The 19,983-nt window shown below is 45.9% G+C and overlaps 1 protein-coding gene across 1 annotated transcript in view; it reads left to right on the top strand.

The window, feature by feature from the left end:
• Nucleotides 1-8,001: 8,001 nt before the first annotated feature.
• LOC137537734 (olfactomedin-like protein 3A) overlaps nucleotides 8,002-19,983 on the top strand; it is a 38,347-nt gene continuing 26,365 nt past the window's right edge. The window contains exon 1 of the mRNA XM_068259673.1: nucleotides 8,002-8,265. Within this exon, the coding sequence (XP_068115774.1) occupies nucleotides 8,080-8,265 (186 nt within the window). The 5' untranslated portion in view covers nucleotides 8,002-8,079. The remainder of the gene's footprint in view (nucleotides 8,266-19,983) is intronic.

Genomic DNA, 19,983 nt, shown 5'->3' on the forward strand with positions numbered 1-19,983 from the left:
CTGCAGTAATTATTATAAGGCAGTGCAAGACATTATAATACATGAATAAACAATACAAGCACACATAATTGCTTGCTTTGCTACTATTATAAAGAGCTTATTAGTATATCAAAAACTCCTGAACTTTGTACAAGAAAAATGGATTGGGGAGCTAATGATTAATTCACTAGCAGATTCCCCTCCCATATTTATATATTGCTGTTAATTGGTATGTAGCCCTGCCCTCCAAGTGATGTTTAGTCTAGGCTATTTAGTTATGCAGCCTTCTTCACCCAGTGCACTCTGGGAGACTAGATGTTTCTATTGACTTTGGAACACACAACAAATATAAAAAACAAACAAACATATAACATATAAACAATGTAAAATATAAGCAATTATAATAATAAATCTACGTTCAGTAAAGTTCCTCTTAAAGTGGCTGGAGAGAGTAGTGCTGAAATGGGTAAATAAGCACAGCCTGGGTTAGTGTTGGGTACTACATTCTCTAGGACCTCAATACCTGTGGGTGAGAGCAGATATATGAGACCAGTGGTGTTTTAGGAGGAGAAGCGCAGACAAGAGCGGCTCCTGTAGTACTTACTTCATGTATATGTCTCCTCCTGTCACTGCGGGCAGTGCTGCAGATCACAGCAGATTTGAGGTCTAGGGGATCCCGGGGCTGTGGTGGGAGGAGAGGGCCACCAACTCAGAAGGTAATCGACCAGTGTCCGGGGAGGGAGTGGGGGACAGTCTGGCTACCTATACTGGGGGCACCTATACTTAGCTAACCCATACTGGGGGCACCTATGCCTGGCTAACTTATACTGTGGGCACCTATACCTGGCTATCTATACTGGGGGCAGCTATACTGGGGCACCTATGCCTGGTTGCCTATACTGGGGGCACCTATACTTAGCTAACCCATACTGGGGGCACCTATGCCTGGCTAACTTATACTGTGGGCAGCTATACTGGGGCACCTATACTTGGCTACCTATATTGGGGGCACATACATATACCTGGCTTTCTATACTGGGGACACCTATACCTAGCTAACTATACTGGGGTATCTTTACCTGGCTCCCTATACAGGTAATACCTATACCTGGCTACCTACCTACCTATACTGAGGATATTTCTTTTGGTCGCACCGCAGCTATAACGTGCGGTGCAAATTGTCAGGTGCTGTGCAATATTTCCAAATCAGGAAGGGGGGGGGGGGCATCCTCACAAGTTTGATTCAGGCAGCAAAAAGTGTAGAACTGGCCCGAGTCTGTCAGTTCCCTCAATGTCCTCCTCCTCGTCCGCTTCAGTTGTCCTGCTGTCAATGCTATTATAGTTTGCAATTTGCCTCAGTGTTGGAATAAAGCACATATGCAGTCCTGGGCCGGCACCTCCCTGATCATGCTCCTGTAGCCGAGAGCGCTTTGTGCATGCGTAGGTTTTGTAACTGTGCTTGAGCAGAATGCTCCTGGCCCCGGGATAGCGATGGAGGAGGCACACTGCCCGGAACAATGGCCCTCAATCCTGCTGGATCGTATGCTTCACACTTGCTCACACTTGTCCCTTTCTGTCACTTGCTATTTAGAGAGGGAATCCTCAGGATCCTAATGAGGCTTGCCTCGGTTGTGTTGTAAGCCCCCCGTTGCTAAGCGCAGCCCCCCATTGCTGAGCGCGACCTCCCTTCACATCAGGGCCATGCAGCTCCTCTTCCTGGCCACGCGAGCCTGTTCGCTTATGTGAGCCTGCAGCTCCAGGATACTGCGTATGTGTCGGCTATTGTGCGCACTTGATCCAGGAAGAAGAGCTGTGTGGCCTATTGTGATTAGTGAGAATGGATTGTCGTTAATCTTCCAGGGGGCCACGCTCAGCAACGGGGGACCATGGAGTAGAGAGAGAAGCCTCAATAGAAACCTGAGGCTTCCCTCTCTTGAGGTAAGTATCTGATGTAACCCAGTGGTGGCTGGATGGTATAATGGTTAAGGGCTCTGCCTCTGACACAGGTGTCCAGGGTTCGAATCTTGGCTATGCCTGTTCAGTAAGCCAGCACCTATTCAGTAGGAGACCTTGGGCAAGACTCCTTAACTGCTACTGCCTATAGAGTGCATCCTAGTGGCTTTAGCTGTGGTGCTTTGAGTCCGCCAGGAGGAAAGCACGATATAAATGTTATTTGTCTTGTCTTGTGTAATTTGTATCCAAGCTTCGGCTCGAGTACACTTTAAAACCTCTGCAACTGTTAACTTCTGGAGTATAAGAAATGTCTAAAAAGTGTCAATTACAAAAGCTACAGTGGTGTGAAAAACTATTTGCCCCCTTCCTGATTTCTTATTCTTTTGCATGTTTGTCACACTTAAATGTTTCTGCTCATCAAAAACCGTTAACTATTAGTCAAAGATAACATAATTGAACACAAAATGCAGTTTTAAATGATGGTTTTTATTATTTAGTGAGAAAAATAACTCAAAACCTACATGGCCCTGTGTGAAAAAGAAATTGCCCCCTGAACCTAATAACTGGTTGTGCCACCCTTAGCAGCAATAACTGCAATAAAGCGTTTGCGATAACTTGCAACGAGTCTTTTACAGCGCTCTGAAGGAATTTTGGCCCACTCATCTTTGCAGAATTGTTGTAATTCAGCTTTATTTGAGGGTTTTCTAGCATAAACCACCTTTTTAAGGTCATGCCACAACATCTCAATAGGATTCAGGTCAGGACTTTGACTAGGCCACTCCAAAGTCTTCATTTTGTTTTTCTTCAGCCATTCAGAGGTGGATTTGCTGGTGTGTTTTGGGTCATTGTCCTGCTGCAGCACCCAAGGTCGCTTCAGCTTGAGTTGACAAACAGATGGCCGGACATTCTCCTTCAGGATTTTTTGGTAGACAGTAGAATTCATAGTTCCATCTATCGCAGCAAGCCTTCCAGGTCCTGAAGCAGCAAAACAATCCCAGACCATCACACTACCATCACCATATTTTACTGTTGGTATGATGTTCTTTTGCTGAAATGCTGTGCTACTTCTACGCCAGATGTAACGGGACACACACCTTCCAAAAAGTTCAACTTTTGTCTCGTCGGTCCACAAGGTATTTTCCCAAAAGTCTTGCCAATCATTGAGATGTTTTTTTTTAGCAAAATTGAGACGAGCCTTAATGTTCTTTTTGCTTAAAAGTGGTTTGCTCCTTGGATATCTGCCAAGCAGACCGTTTTTGCCCAGTCTCTTTCTTATGGTGGAGTCATGAACAATGACCTTAATTGAGGCAAGTGAGGCCTGCAGTTCTTTAGATGTTGTCCTGGGGTCTTTTGTGGCCTCTTGGATGAGTTTTCTCTGCGCTCTTGGGGTAATTTTGGTCGGCCGGCCACTCCTGGGAAGGTTCATCACTGTTCCATGTTTTTGCCATTTGTGGATAATGGCTCTCACTGTGGTTTGCTGGAGTCCCAGAGCTTTAGAAATGGCTTTATAACCTTTACCAGACTGATAGATCTCAATTACAGTACTTTTGTTCTCCTTTGTTCCTGAATTTCTTTGGATCTTGGCATGATGTCTAGCTTTTGAGGTGCTTTTGGTCTACTTCTCTGTGTCAGATAGCTCCTATTTAAGTGATTTCTTGATTGAAACAGGTGTGGCAGTAATCAGGCCTGTGGGTGACTACAGAAATTGAACGCAGGTGTGATAAACCACAGTTAAGTTATTTTTTAACAAGGGGGGCAATCACTTTTTCACACAGGGCCATGTAGATTTGGAGTTTTTTTCCTCACTAAATAATAAAAACCATCATTTAAAACTGCATTTTGTGTTCAATTATGTTATCTTTGACTAATAGTTAACGGTTTTTGATGAGCAGAAACATTTAAGTGTGACAAACATGCAAAAGAATAAGAAATCAGGAAGGGGGCAAATAGGTTTTCACACCACTGTATTTTTGCTCAGTGCCCATTTTAGCATTAGCATCCCTCCACATAGTTCACCTTAATTGCTTCAACTTCTAACTCTACAGCATAGTGAGTCCTCAAGAACCTGAACCTCGCTTGCAAGCAAACTAGATTTACTTTTTCTCCACTCACATCAAGTTTGCTTGTGGAGCATATCTGCCTCTTATTTTAAATAGAGCAGAAAAGCAGCCATTTTCACTGAGGATGTTATCAGTGAAGGTTATTATCATCTTGACAAGTTAACCAGATGGAATAATGAACTGAAAGTTTGTTTTCTTGCATGAAGGAGCACAAATAAGAGTGAAGTCTGGAGTCTCTGTTTAAAGAGCTTGTATTGTTCTGGGACACATATTAATGTCTGACTGAGCAATGAGCATAATACATGCTATTAATGATTTTGTTCACCCACTGTGTATATGTTATTCTTCGAGCTGCATGCTTTTCTGAAGGGTAAACAAATTCATATTAAAATTCATCTCTTAAAGGACAACTGTACTTCCAAGCCTTCCGTTTTTGCACAGGCAACTGTAATGCAAATTACATGATTGATTCTGTTCCTAAAGAGATAAAAGGCAGCAGGGGTGTAACTAGAAATCAACGGGGCCTATTGCAAAAAGTTGGATGCTCCCCCTGGGCCCACACAGCGTCGTTTTGGGGGGCAGGAGGGGTCGCAGCATGAGGAGAGAGCATGGCCGCACATCGGCAGGGAGGGGGGACAACCCCCACCCCCTCACTTCGGGCTCTCCCCTCAGTGCTCCCCCTCCTGCAATTATCAATGGCAACGGGCGGTGGGCAGGAACACATACCTCCATCCGCTGCGGAGGTCCGATCTCTAAGTGCCTCACGCTATTTCCTGTTTAAACAGACACTTAGAGAGCGGAACCTCCGGTGCGTGGAACGCATGGAGGTATATGTTTATGCCACCACCTGCTGCCACTGATAATTGCAGGAGGGGAGCTCGCTAAGGGGAGAGTCCGAGGTGAGGGGGGAGTGTCCCCCCTCCCCGCCGATGTGCGGCCATGCTCTCTCTCCTCATCCTGATCCTGCCCCCCCAAATGGCCCTGAGTGGGCCCCAGGGAGCCCCCCTGCGGGTGTAGGGGCTGCAACCTCTATTGTTATGCCCCTGAAAGGCAGAAGAAGTCCATTGTTTATATAATGTAAACAATGGATAGGGGTGCGGAATAAAGCCTTGCTTGGCCTTATTGCCTGCATCTCTAGTTCCATGTCTGAGCATCGGTTCCCACTTGTGCCAGAGCAGCAGGAATGGACAGTGTAGTGTCCGCTCCGATGGGCCGGCTGCAGCCTGGGGCAGATGCATTATCCCATAGGCTATATGGGAGAACGCGTCCGCCTGCCCAGGATTATCGCGGACTGCACAGAAGTGTGATCCATTTACTGTCACAGATCTCGTGGATCCGTTGCAGCCATTGCATTTTTTTTTATAAAATAGGAGCCGTTCACTTGAAGAGTGGAGAAGAGACAAAAAATGTCTCTGTTCTCCGCTTTAGTGGGAACACAACAGAACCTAAAGGTCGATCAACGTGATATTGATCAAAAGGATCAATTGGACATGGTGGAAAATCTCAGCTGCTGATCAGGTGCGCTGCGGTAACGACGTTCGACATTGCAATGACCGACGTATGTGACCTCCTAGCCGGTGTCCTCCAATTGCAAAGTGTCTTTCCGTGCCTGTATGCAGTGTTTTAAAATCTCACTTGTCCACTGACACAATTCCATGTCCGCCTTTACCCTAAGCACCTGTACCATGTGATGATGCACATGTGTGATGTCATGCATACACACCTGGTGCCATATGGTAAGGGCGCTGGCGGTAAAGGCGGAAACAGCGGTAACAACAGAGGAGGCCAGGAATCGCGCCGGCGAATATGTGAGATTTTACTGTACACTGCACCAAGGAGACATTTTTATACCTGGGTGTTGGCAAGGTAGGCAGAAACCTTTTCATGCTGAAACCTATTGAAAATCAGTCTGCAGTATATTGGCAGGCAACAGATCCCTCTCTGATCAGATTCGATCAGAAAGAAATCTGTATTATAGTGGATCTGCCCATAATCACCAGACGTATGGGCACCTTAACACTTATTTATAACATAGTCTTCAAATATTGAGGCAGGGGTCACACTTATTGAAATCGCAGGCATTTTTCCGTAAAGCAAAATCGCATTCAATCAAGAAAGTATTGCTTTCCTGGGGGCCCTTTGCGTTTTCAACAGACATCTGCCATTTTGTATAGTGTTACAAAAAGATACAACCAGCACTACTTTTCAACACAACGCAAGTGATTCCTCATTGTGATTGGCTGGCTACTGCAAGAAAAAAAAAACTTGCGTTCAATCGCAGACAAATGCACATATTTTTTGGAAGAAAAAACACTAGCTCATTGTTCCATCAATATCATGTGACCAGCTCCAACCAATTGGGATATAAGTACCGTATATACTATGCAAAACTTTGGGGACAAAAAAAGTGTCCCAAAAGTGGGGGGGTCGGCTTATATGCGAGTCATGTGTGGTGATGTGTGAATATAGTTACCTCTCCTCATTCCTGGCAGCAATCTTCCTGTCAGCTCTCCTTGCTAGATGTCCAGGTTTTACTTTCTTCTCGTCCTGGTGAGCAACTTCCTGTACCCCCTGCAGTTCTTGCAGTTCTGTACTCGCCACGAAAGGTCCGCAAGTAAAAAGCTAGGAGACAGTAAAATGGCGGCCCAGATCGAGTAGGAGAGGTAGCTATATGTACACTGCACAGCACTCTGCTGTTCAACATGCATCGTCTCATACATACACTCTGCTGAACTTACATACACTGCATTGTCCCATACATACACTCTGCTAAACATACATACACTGCATCATCACATACATACACTCTGCTAAACATACATACACTGCATTGTTCCATACATACACTCTGCTAAACATACATACACTGCATCATCACATACATACATTCTGCTGAAAATACATACACTGCAGCATCATCACATGCATACACTGGGCATCACATACATACACTCTGCAAGCATGCTTCATTCTGCATCACAAATATCACACTCTGCACCACATACAGGGGAGAGGGAATCTGCACCATATACAGGAGGGAGGAACTCTGCAATACATACAGGAGGGAGGCATTCTGCACCACATACAGGGGAAGGCACGCTGCACCACATACCGGGGGAGACTAGGGGGATACATTGAGGAGTCACACATTATTAGGTCTTTGTCTCAGGGAAAAAGTTGGGGGGTCGGCCTATACACAGGATGGCTTATACACGAGTACATATAAACAAACAAAAAGGATCTGCAGGCCACAATGAGATAGGAAAAGGCCGGTGTTCTTTTATTGGTAACTCCACACTACTATAACTAAGGGCAGATTCTAAGCCCGACACGCGTCAGTTGATCCTGTGGATGTCAATAAAAGAAAACCGGCCTTTACATATCTCACTGTGACCTGCCGATCCGTTGTGTTTGTCTACATTGCTTGGATTGGCTGACCAGATTCTGCACCGGTGGTTTGCGTTAATGGGGGCTCCAGAGCGTTTTGGACTTTTCTGTTGACACGAGTACATATGGTATCTATGAATTGAATTGGTGCAGCAAGTACTTTAAATTTTTTGGTGCAAAAGTTGGAATATTTTCTTTCTGAAAAAGATTTTACACATAATGGAAAATAAACATGTTCTATTCAATGCACATAAGAAAATGTTGCCTGAACTTGGGTTTTAATGAATGTCACAAGAAAAATAATACACATACACAACACCAGCATGAATTTTGGACATGAAGACAAAGTAACGGCGGCGTCCCTTGTAAATCTATGCTTACTGACAGAACGGCATAGCTGGATATTCCTAAACACATTCTTCAGAAACACTTCTGACTTTCAGTCCAGGAATTACTCGGTATGTAACGTAACCCGGTTGGTCTACTTTTCCCCCAGCTGACAGGATAACAGTAAGCTGCAGATGTGAATGATTTCACTCCCATTAGAACATATGGATTTCATCAGAACTTTTGGCAGGGACCTTCAGAGAAAGAATTTATATTGTCTGTCCCAGTAAGGGAGACTGCTAGGAACTTTCCTGAATCCTAACCCCCCTTTAACAAGCGTTCATCGCTCCGGATCCTTTCTGAAGAGCTTCATATGAAAAAATCTGGACATTACTGCTTTGAGAAGGTTTCTGCGGAGGGATCTTACAATATGGCTATTAATTATTGGCAAGTTCTGTTTGTTCTTGTGGTCATGATGATGACTCACCAGAATGCCTGGTGTGAGGCTCCAGATGAAAACATGGTTCGATACATTGAGACGAGGATCCTGAATCTAGAGGTACGTCATGCATGATTCATCGCTTGTTTCTCTTCCTTATTCGTTCTAAATCTTGATTTAAAGGGAGTTCTGATAAATCCAGTTCTCAGATGAGTTTTCCTGGTATGAACCTCAAATGATCAACTCCTGTTTCCAGAGGGGTTTTTCACTTACAACTAACGCTAACAATAATGTTTTATGTATGCCTGATTGTTACACTTTTCGAAGCAAACCTGTGTTAAAACTTTCTGTAACACAATTCCATCTCTGCCATGTTACACGTATTATTGTTTATTATTTATATAGCACTGACATCTTTCCCAGCGCTAAACAGAGTACATAGTCTTGTCACTTAACTGTTCCTCAGAGGGGCTCACAATCTAATCCCTACCATAGTCCTATGTCCATCTTGAAGCTAATACCTAAGTCACGATTTTGTGCATGGTTTTCACGACGAGTGATCGTTTCCGTGATCGCACGATGTATGGTGATTATGGGTGGGTGGGTGTGTGTGTGATTAGGTGAATGACGCTTTGCGACGCATGGCGATAATGACCATCATAGCGGATCTTGAAGATCCCTGACAACTCTCTCGCAAAGTGCTGCAACTAGTTGAACTCTAAACAAACTAATCCAAGAACTCCGTCACCAAAAAAACACCAATAAAGATACACTTACCAGAAAAAATTAGACTTTAATTACAGGGTCTATATATAGCATCATAGGACCAGCGGCTGGTGTCTTCCCTGCCGGCTTCCCTTTCAGGTATAGATATCCACAGTGACTTGGAAAGATATATACACCAGGATTTTGCAATGCACAGGGAAGATAGTAATAAAAGCACATCTAAGCGTATCAATCTTCAATGGTTTATTGCAGCAAAGCACATAAAAGCAAGAATTATAAGAACTCACATGCGGGCCCTTGCGACAGGGACCCCAGATGATAACACGCGTTATATAAAACACAGGTGGTCGTCCAACCACTTGTTAGCCAAGCCCGACCAGTTTCACTAATGTAGTTTCCTAAGGGGCTAAAATAAAAATGATTGTGTTTATTATTATTAATTGGTTGAACTCTAGTTTGCACCTGTCATGTGTTACCGCAGGCAGGAAGATGGATCAGGAACACTCGTCGTCACTGTGATCCATCTTCCTGCATCTTCAAGTGAATATTCAGCAATACTCTAGGGCCAATTTTATCGGGAAGCCAATTGACTTATTTGTATGATTTTGGGATGTGGAAGGAAACCGGGTGCCCAGAGAAAACCCACGTAGCGTGCTATCCACTATGCCACTGTGCTGCCTACGTACCTAAATAACATTGTTTACCAGTGCACAGTAGTCAGCCACTGCTGTAGAGGTTGCAACCTAGTGGCATAGCTAAGGAGCTGTGGGCCCCAGTGCAAGTTTTACAATGGGGCCCCCAAGCCCTCTATACATAACAATTGATACAGCACACCAAAACCTGCCAATGGCAACTACAGTGTCAGAGGTGCAAGAAGGGGGTGGGGAACAGTTTGTTAATGATTACCACTATTCGAAGTATCTATAGAAGTGATTATTATGAGCACAGGACCAATAGAGAGCTAACACTGTAGTTGAGGGAGGGCCCCGATGCGGTGGCTACCTCTGCAACCCCTATTGCTATGCTCTGTTAGCTACCTCGGTTTCATGGGCCCTACTATTTTGCTGCTGAAAATTGTCTTACCTGCAGAGTTGATAATCTTCAATAAGATCCAACAGCTCTGATAATGGGAAGTTATAATTACCTGCTGTATCTTCTCCCTCAAACCCATCCCTGAGCTTCCTGCGTGTAGCCCCACCCACTGCAGAAAAACCCCACTACTCAAGATAGAGAAAACACAATAGTGTTTTTCTGTAAGGGTCGGGGCTACGTGCCAGAAGCCGGCAGATCTGGGGTTCGGGGATGGATTTGTGGGAGAAGACACAGCAGGTACTTATAACTTCCCATGACAAGAGGACCTGTGGAATGTTCGATTTTCACTGGAGGTCTGTTATCTTTGAATCTGTTGTCTGTTTCTCTAATTCTGTCTCAAGCTAACTGGCAGACAGTAGTCAGAACTCTGACTTAAGACACTATTTTATCCATCTATTCACCTAGATTAGAATAGAAGCTTGCGTTTATATGTTTGTCTAGAAAAAGCCAAGAAATAAGTAGCTATGAATTGGTGCAACAAGTACTTTCATTTTTATTTTATTTTTGTTTGTGAGCAAAAGTTGGAATACTTTCTTTTTGCAAACATTTTACACATAACAGCAAAAAAAATTCTATTAACCCTCCTGGCGGTTTGCAAAAAAATCGCCAGGGGGCAGCAAATCTTTTTTTTTTAATTTTTTTTTTTTTTCATGTAGCGAGACAAAGTCTCGCTACATGATAGCCGCTGCTCAGCGGCATCCCCCCAGCCCCTCCGATCGCCGCCGGCGATCGGAGATCCGGAGATCCCGTTCAAAGAACGGGATCTCCCGGAGGGCTTCCCCCGTCGCCATGGCGACGGGGCGGGATGACGTCACCGACGTCATCGACGTCGTGACGTCAAAGGGGTTTACGATCCACCCCATAGAGCTGCCTGGCACTGATTGGCCAGGCAGCGCACGGGGTCTGGGGGGGGGGGCGGCTGCGGCACGACGGATAGCGGCGGATCGGCGGGTAGCGGCGGCGATCGGGCACTGCACGCAGCTAGCAAAGTGCTAGCTGCGTGCAGCAAAAAAAAATTATGCAAATCGGCCCAGCGGGGCCTGAGCGGTGCCTTCCGGCGGCTTACCCCGAGCTCAGCTCGGGCTTACCGCCAGGAAGGTTAAAGCGGGATTGTGAGCCACAAAATCAAATTCCGTTTACCCACTGCTTTGTGTTTATTATGTAGTCTACATGCAATCTGCATTGCAAGCATTCCAATATAATCATAAATGCTTCTGCTGTAATGAATCTTATCTCAGTCAGCCTGGCTCTATTCTGGTACATTTAACTGTTGAATGACAAAAAAAAAATAATATGTAGAAAATAAAATGTTACTTCTGTTTAATTCAAAAATCTATGTCAGATCTACCCTTACATCTGTCTCCTTCTCTTGGGGCTTTTCATGTGCCATCACACAACCTTTGTGAAGAGAGCGGGATTTACATGAGAGCTGAGGTTTCTGAGAATAATGACCTTTGATAAAGGGCCCGAAAAGTTATGCCTTTTTCTCTGTATCAGCGTATTTTGCTATCAGGCCTGAGGAGTCGGAGCAATGTTTGGGTATCTGGAGTCGGAGTCGGGAAAAAATGCACCGACTCCAACTCCTAATGAATTTAAACTGTAATTAAAAAGGAAAATATGATAAAATGTTCTATTTCTCAGATAAAAGTCATCATAAATAATTTCTATACAGTGGGTTGCAAAAGTAGTCGGCCCCTTTGAAGTTTTCCACATTTTGTCACATTACTGCCACAAACATGAATCAATTTTATTGGAATTCCACATGAAAGACCAACACAAAGTGGTGTACACATGAGAAGTGGAACGCAAATCATACATGATTCCAAACATTTTTTACAAATAAATTACTGCAAAGTGGTGTGTGCATAATTATTCGGCCCCCTTTGATCTGAGTGCAGTCAGTTGACTATAGACATTGCCTGATGAATGCTAATGACTAAATAGAGTGCACCTGTGTGTAATCTAATGTCAGTACAAATACAGCTGCTCTGTGAGGGCCTCAGAGGTTGTCTAAGAGAATATTGGGAGCAACAACACCGTGAAGTCCAAAGAACACACAAGACAGGTCAGGGATCAAGTTATTGAGAAATTTAGAGCAGGCTTAGGCAGGGCCGGATTTGTACTTTTTACCGCCCTAGACCCATTGTCACCAGCCGCCCCCCCCCCCTTCAACCATATCAATACACAAATGCAAAACACAACAACCCCCTCTTATATTCCACCATTTAGCAGTGGGTCCCTCTCTGGTCGAATAGGTTTCTTTATTGTACAAGCGTGGCTGAGGACAAGTATGTCCACACTGGGTATGCGTGAGTTCGGTGCATGCCCAGTAGAACTAAGGCACGTAGCTGTTTTCCTCCATGCATTTCATTTTACTGGGCATGTGCGGACCTTATTTGCACATGCCCAGTACAGATATGGTCTCGCTTGTATACTGAAGATACCTATTCGTCCAGAGAGGGATACAGCACTAGAATAGTGGGGTATAGGGAGATATGTCTCTAGAGAATGTCCAGAGGCTCCCCACTACTAAGGGGGAGTTTACAGGGAAGATGTCTACCAGGGTAGGGTAAGAATAAATGGTCTAGCCAGGGTCAGTGTCTCCATAGGGGCAAACTGCCCCCAGCATGCCCCCCCTCTATAGAGACACTTTAGCTTCCAGCATGTCCCCTCTATAGAGATACCACAACTCCCAGCATGCCCCTACCCCTCCATAAAGGCATTACCATTCTTATCATATGCCTCCCCTCCACATAGGCACCACAGCTCCCAGCATGCTCCTTCCCTTCCAGAGGCACCACAGTTCCTAGCATGCCCCTCCGTCTACTTAAAGTATCGGGTTGTCCCCCAGGGCCCTGGAGCTGGGTGCCAGGCCTCCTCCAATGGGAATTGAGACCAGGGGGTTACGCCAGTCAGCCCTAGGGGACAACCCAATACTACATGGAGGAGGAGCATGCTTGGAACTGCAGTACCTCTATTGAGGGGGGGGGGAGGAGCACAGTGGTGCCTCTATGGAGTGAAGGGTGAAGCATGATGGGAGCAGTGGTACCTCTTTGGAGAGGAGGAGCATGCTGGGAGCAAGGGTACCTCTACAAGGGGGGGGGGACATGCTGGGAGTAGTGGTGCCTCTATGGAGTGGGGGCATGCTGGAACCACTGGTGCCTCTATGGAGTGGGGAGGGGGCATGCTGGTAGCAGTGGTGCCACTATGGAGTGGGGGGCATGCTGGAACCACTGGTGCCTGTATGGAGTGGGGAGGGGGGCATGCTGGGAGCAGTGGTGCCTCTATGGAGTGGGGGGTGGGTATGCTGGAACCACTGGTGCCTCTAAAAAGTTGGGGGAACATGCTGGGAACAGTGGAGGGGGGGCATGATATGGAGTAATGCTGGGAGCAGTGGTTAGAGGGGTATGGGACAAGCATGCAGTCAGCTACTTACAAGCATAGCAGGTACTCACAAGCTGGCAGCTGCTGCAGTCACAGGATGCAGAAGTATTCAGAGTAGTGTTGTCCGGATCATAAACGATTCGGATCTTTGATCCGAATCTATTTTGTGAGTCGAATCATCCGAATCATCAAAATGAGTGATTCGGATCGAAAAAGGGGCGGGGCCAGGAGCGACATGCCCCCTCTCAGCGGGCAGCGGGGTCCTGGAAGCAGAGCTGAGATGGATCGCTCTGTTGGATGGGAGCCAGCCTTGCAGGGAGACAGGTAGATGAGAGAGAGGGGACATGGGTGCCACTGCCAGATATACAATAATACAATACAATACAATAACATTTGTAAAGCGCTTTTCTCCCATAGGACTCAAAGCGCATAGCTGTGTCTCAGATTAATACAGGGTTTCAGGCTGGGTTGTGTTACAGAGGAGATAGTCAGATGTTCATGAATGCCAGACTGAAAAGGTAGGTTTTCAGTTTAGACTTAAATGTTTCCAGGGATGGGGCTGTCCTGATTGGGTGTGGCAGGGAGTTCCAAAGTGTAGGGGCAGCATGACAAAAGGCTCTGTCTCCAAAGGTTTTGAGGTGGACTCTGGGGGTGACCAAGGTGTTACGACCTTTTGATCTAAGATTGTGGGGAGTGTGATGTAGTTGCAACAAGTCCTTCAGGTATCCAGGGCCCAGATTGTGCAAGGATTTGAATGTCAGTAAGCCAATCTTAAACAGAATTCTCCATTTTATCGGTAGCCAGTGGAGTGAGCTCAGGGTTGGTGTTATGTGGCAATGGCGGGGTTGGCTCGTTAACAGCCTTGCGGCGGCATTCTGTACTAATTGCAGGCGGCGTAAGTCTTTCTTATGTAGGCCTGTGTAGAGGACGTTGCAGTAGTCTAACCTTGATGTGACGAAGGCATGAACTAGGGTTGGAAGATCCTCTGAAGGAATTAGGTGTTTAATCCTTGCAATATTCCTTAGGTGAAAGAAGGAATGTTTCACAACAGCTGAGATTTGATTCCTGAAGCTTAATTTCCCATCAATCAGTACTCCCAGGCTGCGCACACAGTCTGAGTTGTTCAGGTCTGAGCTCCCTATCCTTAGCGGTGTTGGTTGAGACTGGAGCTGCTTTGCTGTTGAGCCCTGGCCCTCGATAACAAGAACCTCAGTTTTGTCAGCATTACGTTTTAGCCAATTATTATTCATCCACTCCTGAAGCTCAGCTAAGCATGCGTTTATTTGTGGAGTAGGGTCTGTGACGTCAGGTTTGAATGACAAATATAGCTGGGCAGAGCCGGGACAAGGTCCTCCAGCACCCAAGGCTGAGACACCAAAGTGCGCCCCTCAATCCCTGCCACCCCAGCCATCACACACTGATTGCTATCAGACTAAGAGGCGCCACAGGGCCCACAACCTCCCCAACACCTTAATATCTAGTTATCTGGCTTGCAGTCACTGCCATGTATCCCCTTTTCTTATTTCTTTCTGCTTCAAACACAATTAGGAATGACAGCTGAATGAATTCTGCACCCCCTCCTACACTGCGCCCTGAGGCTGGAGCCTCTCCAGCCTATGCCTCGGCCCGGCCCTGTAGCTGGGTGTCATCAGCATAGCAATGATATGTCAGGCCATGTTTTTGTATGATTTCTCCAAGTGGCAGCATGTGTAGAGCACACATACTGGCTATAACGTGCTGCCGATTATAGGCTGGCTGTTCCGTAGTTGTGCACAGTGATCACATTGGAAGCTTTTGGCTCAGCTCAGCACAGCTCAGTAACTTTGCAGGCACTGTGATTGCAGGGCAATATGATCCTCCTGCACTCGGCACTAAACAGCTGCACTTTACTTCTGGGAATGCTTTCTTTCACTGTGCGACGTTTGCTTTCAAAGTATACAGATGAACATATAGGTGAAATATATGTAAAGCATAATGATTGCAGCATGTGGGTATTGTGTGCAAACATTTCTGCTCTCTGCTCGTCCCTTCTCTGTCCACTCCCTGCCCTCTGTACATCTTCTACCCCCCTCCACTTCTCTGTCCACCACAGGAAAGACCTGTCCTGCTATTCATTTCACCCCCGAATGCTTCGGTAGTAAAATGATCCGAGATTCGGATCAAAGATCCGGATCTTTTCAATGATCCGATTCGAATCATCCGGATCATTGAAAAGATCCGAACTTCCCATCTCTAATTCAGAGCCAGTAATCCGATCCTCCAGCTTCCTGCACTGAGGTGCCTCTTCTCTGTGTATGGTGAAAGCTGCACCCAGAGCCATGCTTCTCTGCCTCGGCTCTTCCCACCATGTGAGCTGCACTCACAACTTCCGAGCAGCTGATCACTATCTTCCTCCCCACTGCTTTCCTGTGGGGACTCGGAAGGGAGGTGAGAAGGGACAAACAGCTGCTGTGGCCCTGCTGATTTCTGCATGGAGATCTCTCTGCCTGAGCCCTGGGGGTTTCTGACTTTGCTAACAGTGTAGCCCCAGCTGCGTGGGAGATCTCCGTGCAGGCGCAGCTGCTGTCCCTCCTTGCAGACTGGCCACTGTAATACCGCTGCCACTCATCCCCAGACTCCTCTCTGTAGCCGCCCGCTGGCTGCAAACACACAAGGACAGGCAGCAGTGTGCAAAGCGGGCAGCTGTGGATGAAACTGTGAACGGTCTGTCGCAAGTGGGGATAGGAAATGGCACAGGTGGCACCCCACCCGCCCCAAACATTCTGTTGCCCTTGGAACCAGCCTTGGGGGCCTTTCCCTAAATCCGGCCCTGGGCTTAGGCTACAAAAAGATTTCCAAAGTCTTGAACATCCCACAGAGCATTGTTCAAGCGATCATTCAGAAATGGAAGGAGTATGGCACAACTGTAAACCTACCAAGACAAGGCCATCCACCTAAACTCACAGGCCGAACAAGGAGAGCGCTGATCAAAAATGCAGTCAAGAGGCCCATGGTGACTCTGGACGAGCTTCAGAGATCTACAGCTCAGGTGGGAGACTCTGTCCATAGGACAACTATTAGTCATGCACTGTACAAAGTTAGCCTTTATGGAAGAGTGGCAAGAAGAAAGGCATTGTTAACAGAAAGCATTAGAAGTCCCGTTTGCAGTTTGCCACAAGCCATGTGGGGGACACAGCAACCATGTGGAAGAAGGTTCTCTGGTCAGATAAGACCAAAATGGAACTTTTTGGCCAAAATGCAAAACGCTATGTGTGGCGGAAAACTAACACTGCACATCACTCTGAACAAACCATCCCCACTGTCAAATATGGTGGTGGCAGCATCATGCTCGGGGGGTGCATCTCTTCAGCAGGGACAGGGAAGCTGGTCAGAGTTGATGGGAAGATGGATGGAGCCAAATACAGGGCAAACTTGGAAGAAAACCTCTTGGAGACTGCAAAAGACTTGAGACTGGGCCGGAGGTTCACCTTCCAGCAGGACAATGACCCTAAACATAAAGCCAGGGCAACAATAGAATGGTTTAAAACAAAACATATCTATGTGTTAGAATGGCCCAGTCAAAGTCCAGATCTAAATCCAATCGAGGAATCTGTGGCAAGATCGGAAAACTGCTGTTCACAAACGCTGTCCATCTAATCTAACTGAGCTGGAGCTGTTTTGCAAAGAAGAATGGGCAAGGATTTCAGTCTCTAGATGTGCAAAGCTGGTAGAGACATACCCTAAAAGACTGGAACCTGTAATTGCAGCAAGAGGTGGTTCTACAAAGTATTGACTCAGGGGGGCGAATAATTACGCACACCCCACTTTGCAGTTATTTATTTGTAAAAAAATGTTTGGAATGATGTATGATTTTCGATGCACTTCTCACATTTACACCACTTTGTATTGGTCTTTCACGTGGAATTCCAATAAAATTGATGCATGTTTGTGGCAGTAATGTGACAAAATGTGGAAAACTTCAAGGGGGCCGAATACTTTTGCAACCCACTGTATACAGTAATGGCTCTGCTTAGTCCACAAAACTGAATAAACCAATCAAAAAATAGTTACTTGTGCTGCTTCAATAAAGCAGTCCCCATATTTTTAAAGTCAGATATACATATCTGATTGTGACTGTACAGTATACAGGTATATGATGTGTACACAGGAATCTTATATATATATATATATATATATATATATATATATATATATATATATATATATATATATATATATATACTAAGTAACATCTAAATAACATCTATGCTGCAAGAATAAAGCCTGATGTGTAGCTGTGTCACTAATGGAGATGGTCAAGGTAATGGAAATAATTCTGCGTTGATGCTGGTTTATGCAAAGGTACTCCCTTTACTCATGAAATCAAATAATTTGATATGTTGTTAAAATTTGGTTTGATGACTATGAATTAAAGAGTACCTGAGACTGATGAAAAGAAAAGTTTTATACATACCTGGGGCTTCCTCCAGCCCCCTTCAGGCCAATCAGTCCCTCGCTGTCCTCCTCCGCCACTTGGATCTTCTGCTATGAGTCCCAGTAATTCAGCCAGTCAGCGCAGTCCGGCCGCGTGCTGCTCCCACAGCCAGGAACATTCTGCACCTGCGCAATAGTGCTGCGCAGGTGTAGTACACTCCCAGCGGCAGAGTGTGTGCATGCGCACTACGCCCGACTGGCTCAAGTACCTGGACCCATGGCAGAAGATCCAGGTGGCAAAGGAGGACAGCAAGGGGCTGATTAGCCTGAAAGGGGCTGGAGGAAGCCCCAGGTATGTATAAAATTTAAATTTCACCTGTCTCAGGCTTACTTTGTTACACAGTAGTACTATACTCTACATATGCACTCCCCACAGAGCTGCAGGGAATCCACTGAGAATGTTGTGCACATTGAACACAGAGGTGTTGTCCATCACTTATAAACCTGGTTCAGATTGTACATGAAGAATGTGTAATAGAGGAAGAATCGCTTCATTCTCCTGCAGAGTACCTGCACATCACTCTTACATGTACCCACAGTTACATTGCTTAGGGCCTGATCCATGTTCAGATTGTGCATGAAGAATGTGTAATAGAGGAAGAATCGCCTCATTCCCCTGCAGAGTACCTGCACATCACTCTTACATGTACCCACAGTTACATTGCTTAGGGCCTGATGATGATCCATGTTCAGATTGTGCATGAAGAATGTGTAATAGAGGAGGAATCCCCTCATTCCCCTGCAGAGTACCTGTACATCACTCTTACATGTACCCACAGTTACATTGCCTAGGGTTTGGTAGATGTTCTTTTTTCCTGTCTGTACCTAATACAAGTACTCTTACCAAGGACTAGTTTTAGTCTATGACTAAAAGTATTAGAGGCAGAAGATACGACGGATATCAAGGTAACTGGTATAGTTTAAAAAGGAATAAATATGACAGCCTCCATATCCCTCTCACTTCAGTTGTCTTTTAAAATCCCTAAGCGTTGGCAGTGAAGAGATGCATTTCATGTTACATACTTTCGATCAACAAGATTGTAATATGCAAATTAGAGGAGTCAGAGTCAGAGGAATCCTAACCTGAGGAGACGGAGTCGGTGGATTTTTGTACCGACTCCACAGCCCTGGTTGCTATTCTGCAATAAAGCAGTGAAATTAATGTGCACTGGTGATTTCAAGTGCCAAAGCTCGGCGATGCTATGGTGCTAGGGTAATTTGGGGTTTTGCCAATTGCCAGACCCCCAATTACTTCTCCCTCCAAGTTGCTACGAATCGGAGAGGGAAACACCACTGAGAATTTGAGCTCATCCTGTGACCATCTCACCGGTGGCATACCTACAGTATATAGCAGAATCAGAATCAGAATTTATTTCGCCAAGTACAACGGTGGATTGTACCCGGAATTGGTTTTGGCGCATACAGGGTCATTGATGAAAAACAAGAAAAGCACGGTTAAGCATGGTACATACGTAGACGTGGGACAAGCATACATAGGACAACATTACAGTTTGTGCGTACACTTAAGCAGAGCATCGTATACAGTTAAGCATGGTACATACGTATAAACAATAAAAGCAAAACAAAAACAGAGAGCGTTACAGCATACACATACAGTTAACGTAATACAAGTGCAAGACATACACTGATAGCAAGAACAGAAAAAAAAAAAAGAGGGACTGGAGGAGCAGCCTGAGAGCTGATATGAGCGCTGCCATTTCCGGCACTGGACGCTACACAGCGACACGCTCCCAACTAGACAGGTGCTACCGATTGTCCGCGAAAGTCGAGAGGAAGCTGGGGGGGATAGAGAAAGAGAGAGGGGATAGCTAGAGAGAGAAAAGGGAAGAAGAACAATGAAAGTAAGGCCCCTTGGGCAGTGCGGTGTGGCTGGAAAGCGTCCCGTTTGTCTGGCTTGCTGCAGTGATGTGAGATGGAGCTGGTGGGTGCACGGGCCCTGCCATGAGGCTGATGTTTGCAAAGGGCCATGCATAGGGCCATGCAGCCCGGGCCGATTTGGTGGAGCAGGGAACAGCGTGGTGGGGCAGGGAATGGCAGCAAGTTCAGCTTGCCCAGAGGACAGAGAGAGCAGCCAGCATGGGGGGCTCACCTGGGCAGTAGAGTCCTTGTGATCTGCCCTGCAGTGTGCTCCATTGGCTCCAA

Source organism: Hyperolius riggenbachi, chromosome 11 (assembly GCF_040937935.1).
Source record: "Hyperolius riggenbachi isolate aHypRig1 chromosome 11, aHypRig1.pri, whole genome shotgun sequence".
NCBI lineage: Eukaryota > Metazoa > Chordata > Amphibia > Anura > Hyperoliidae > Hyperolius > Hyperolius riggenbachi.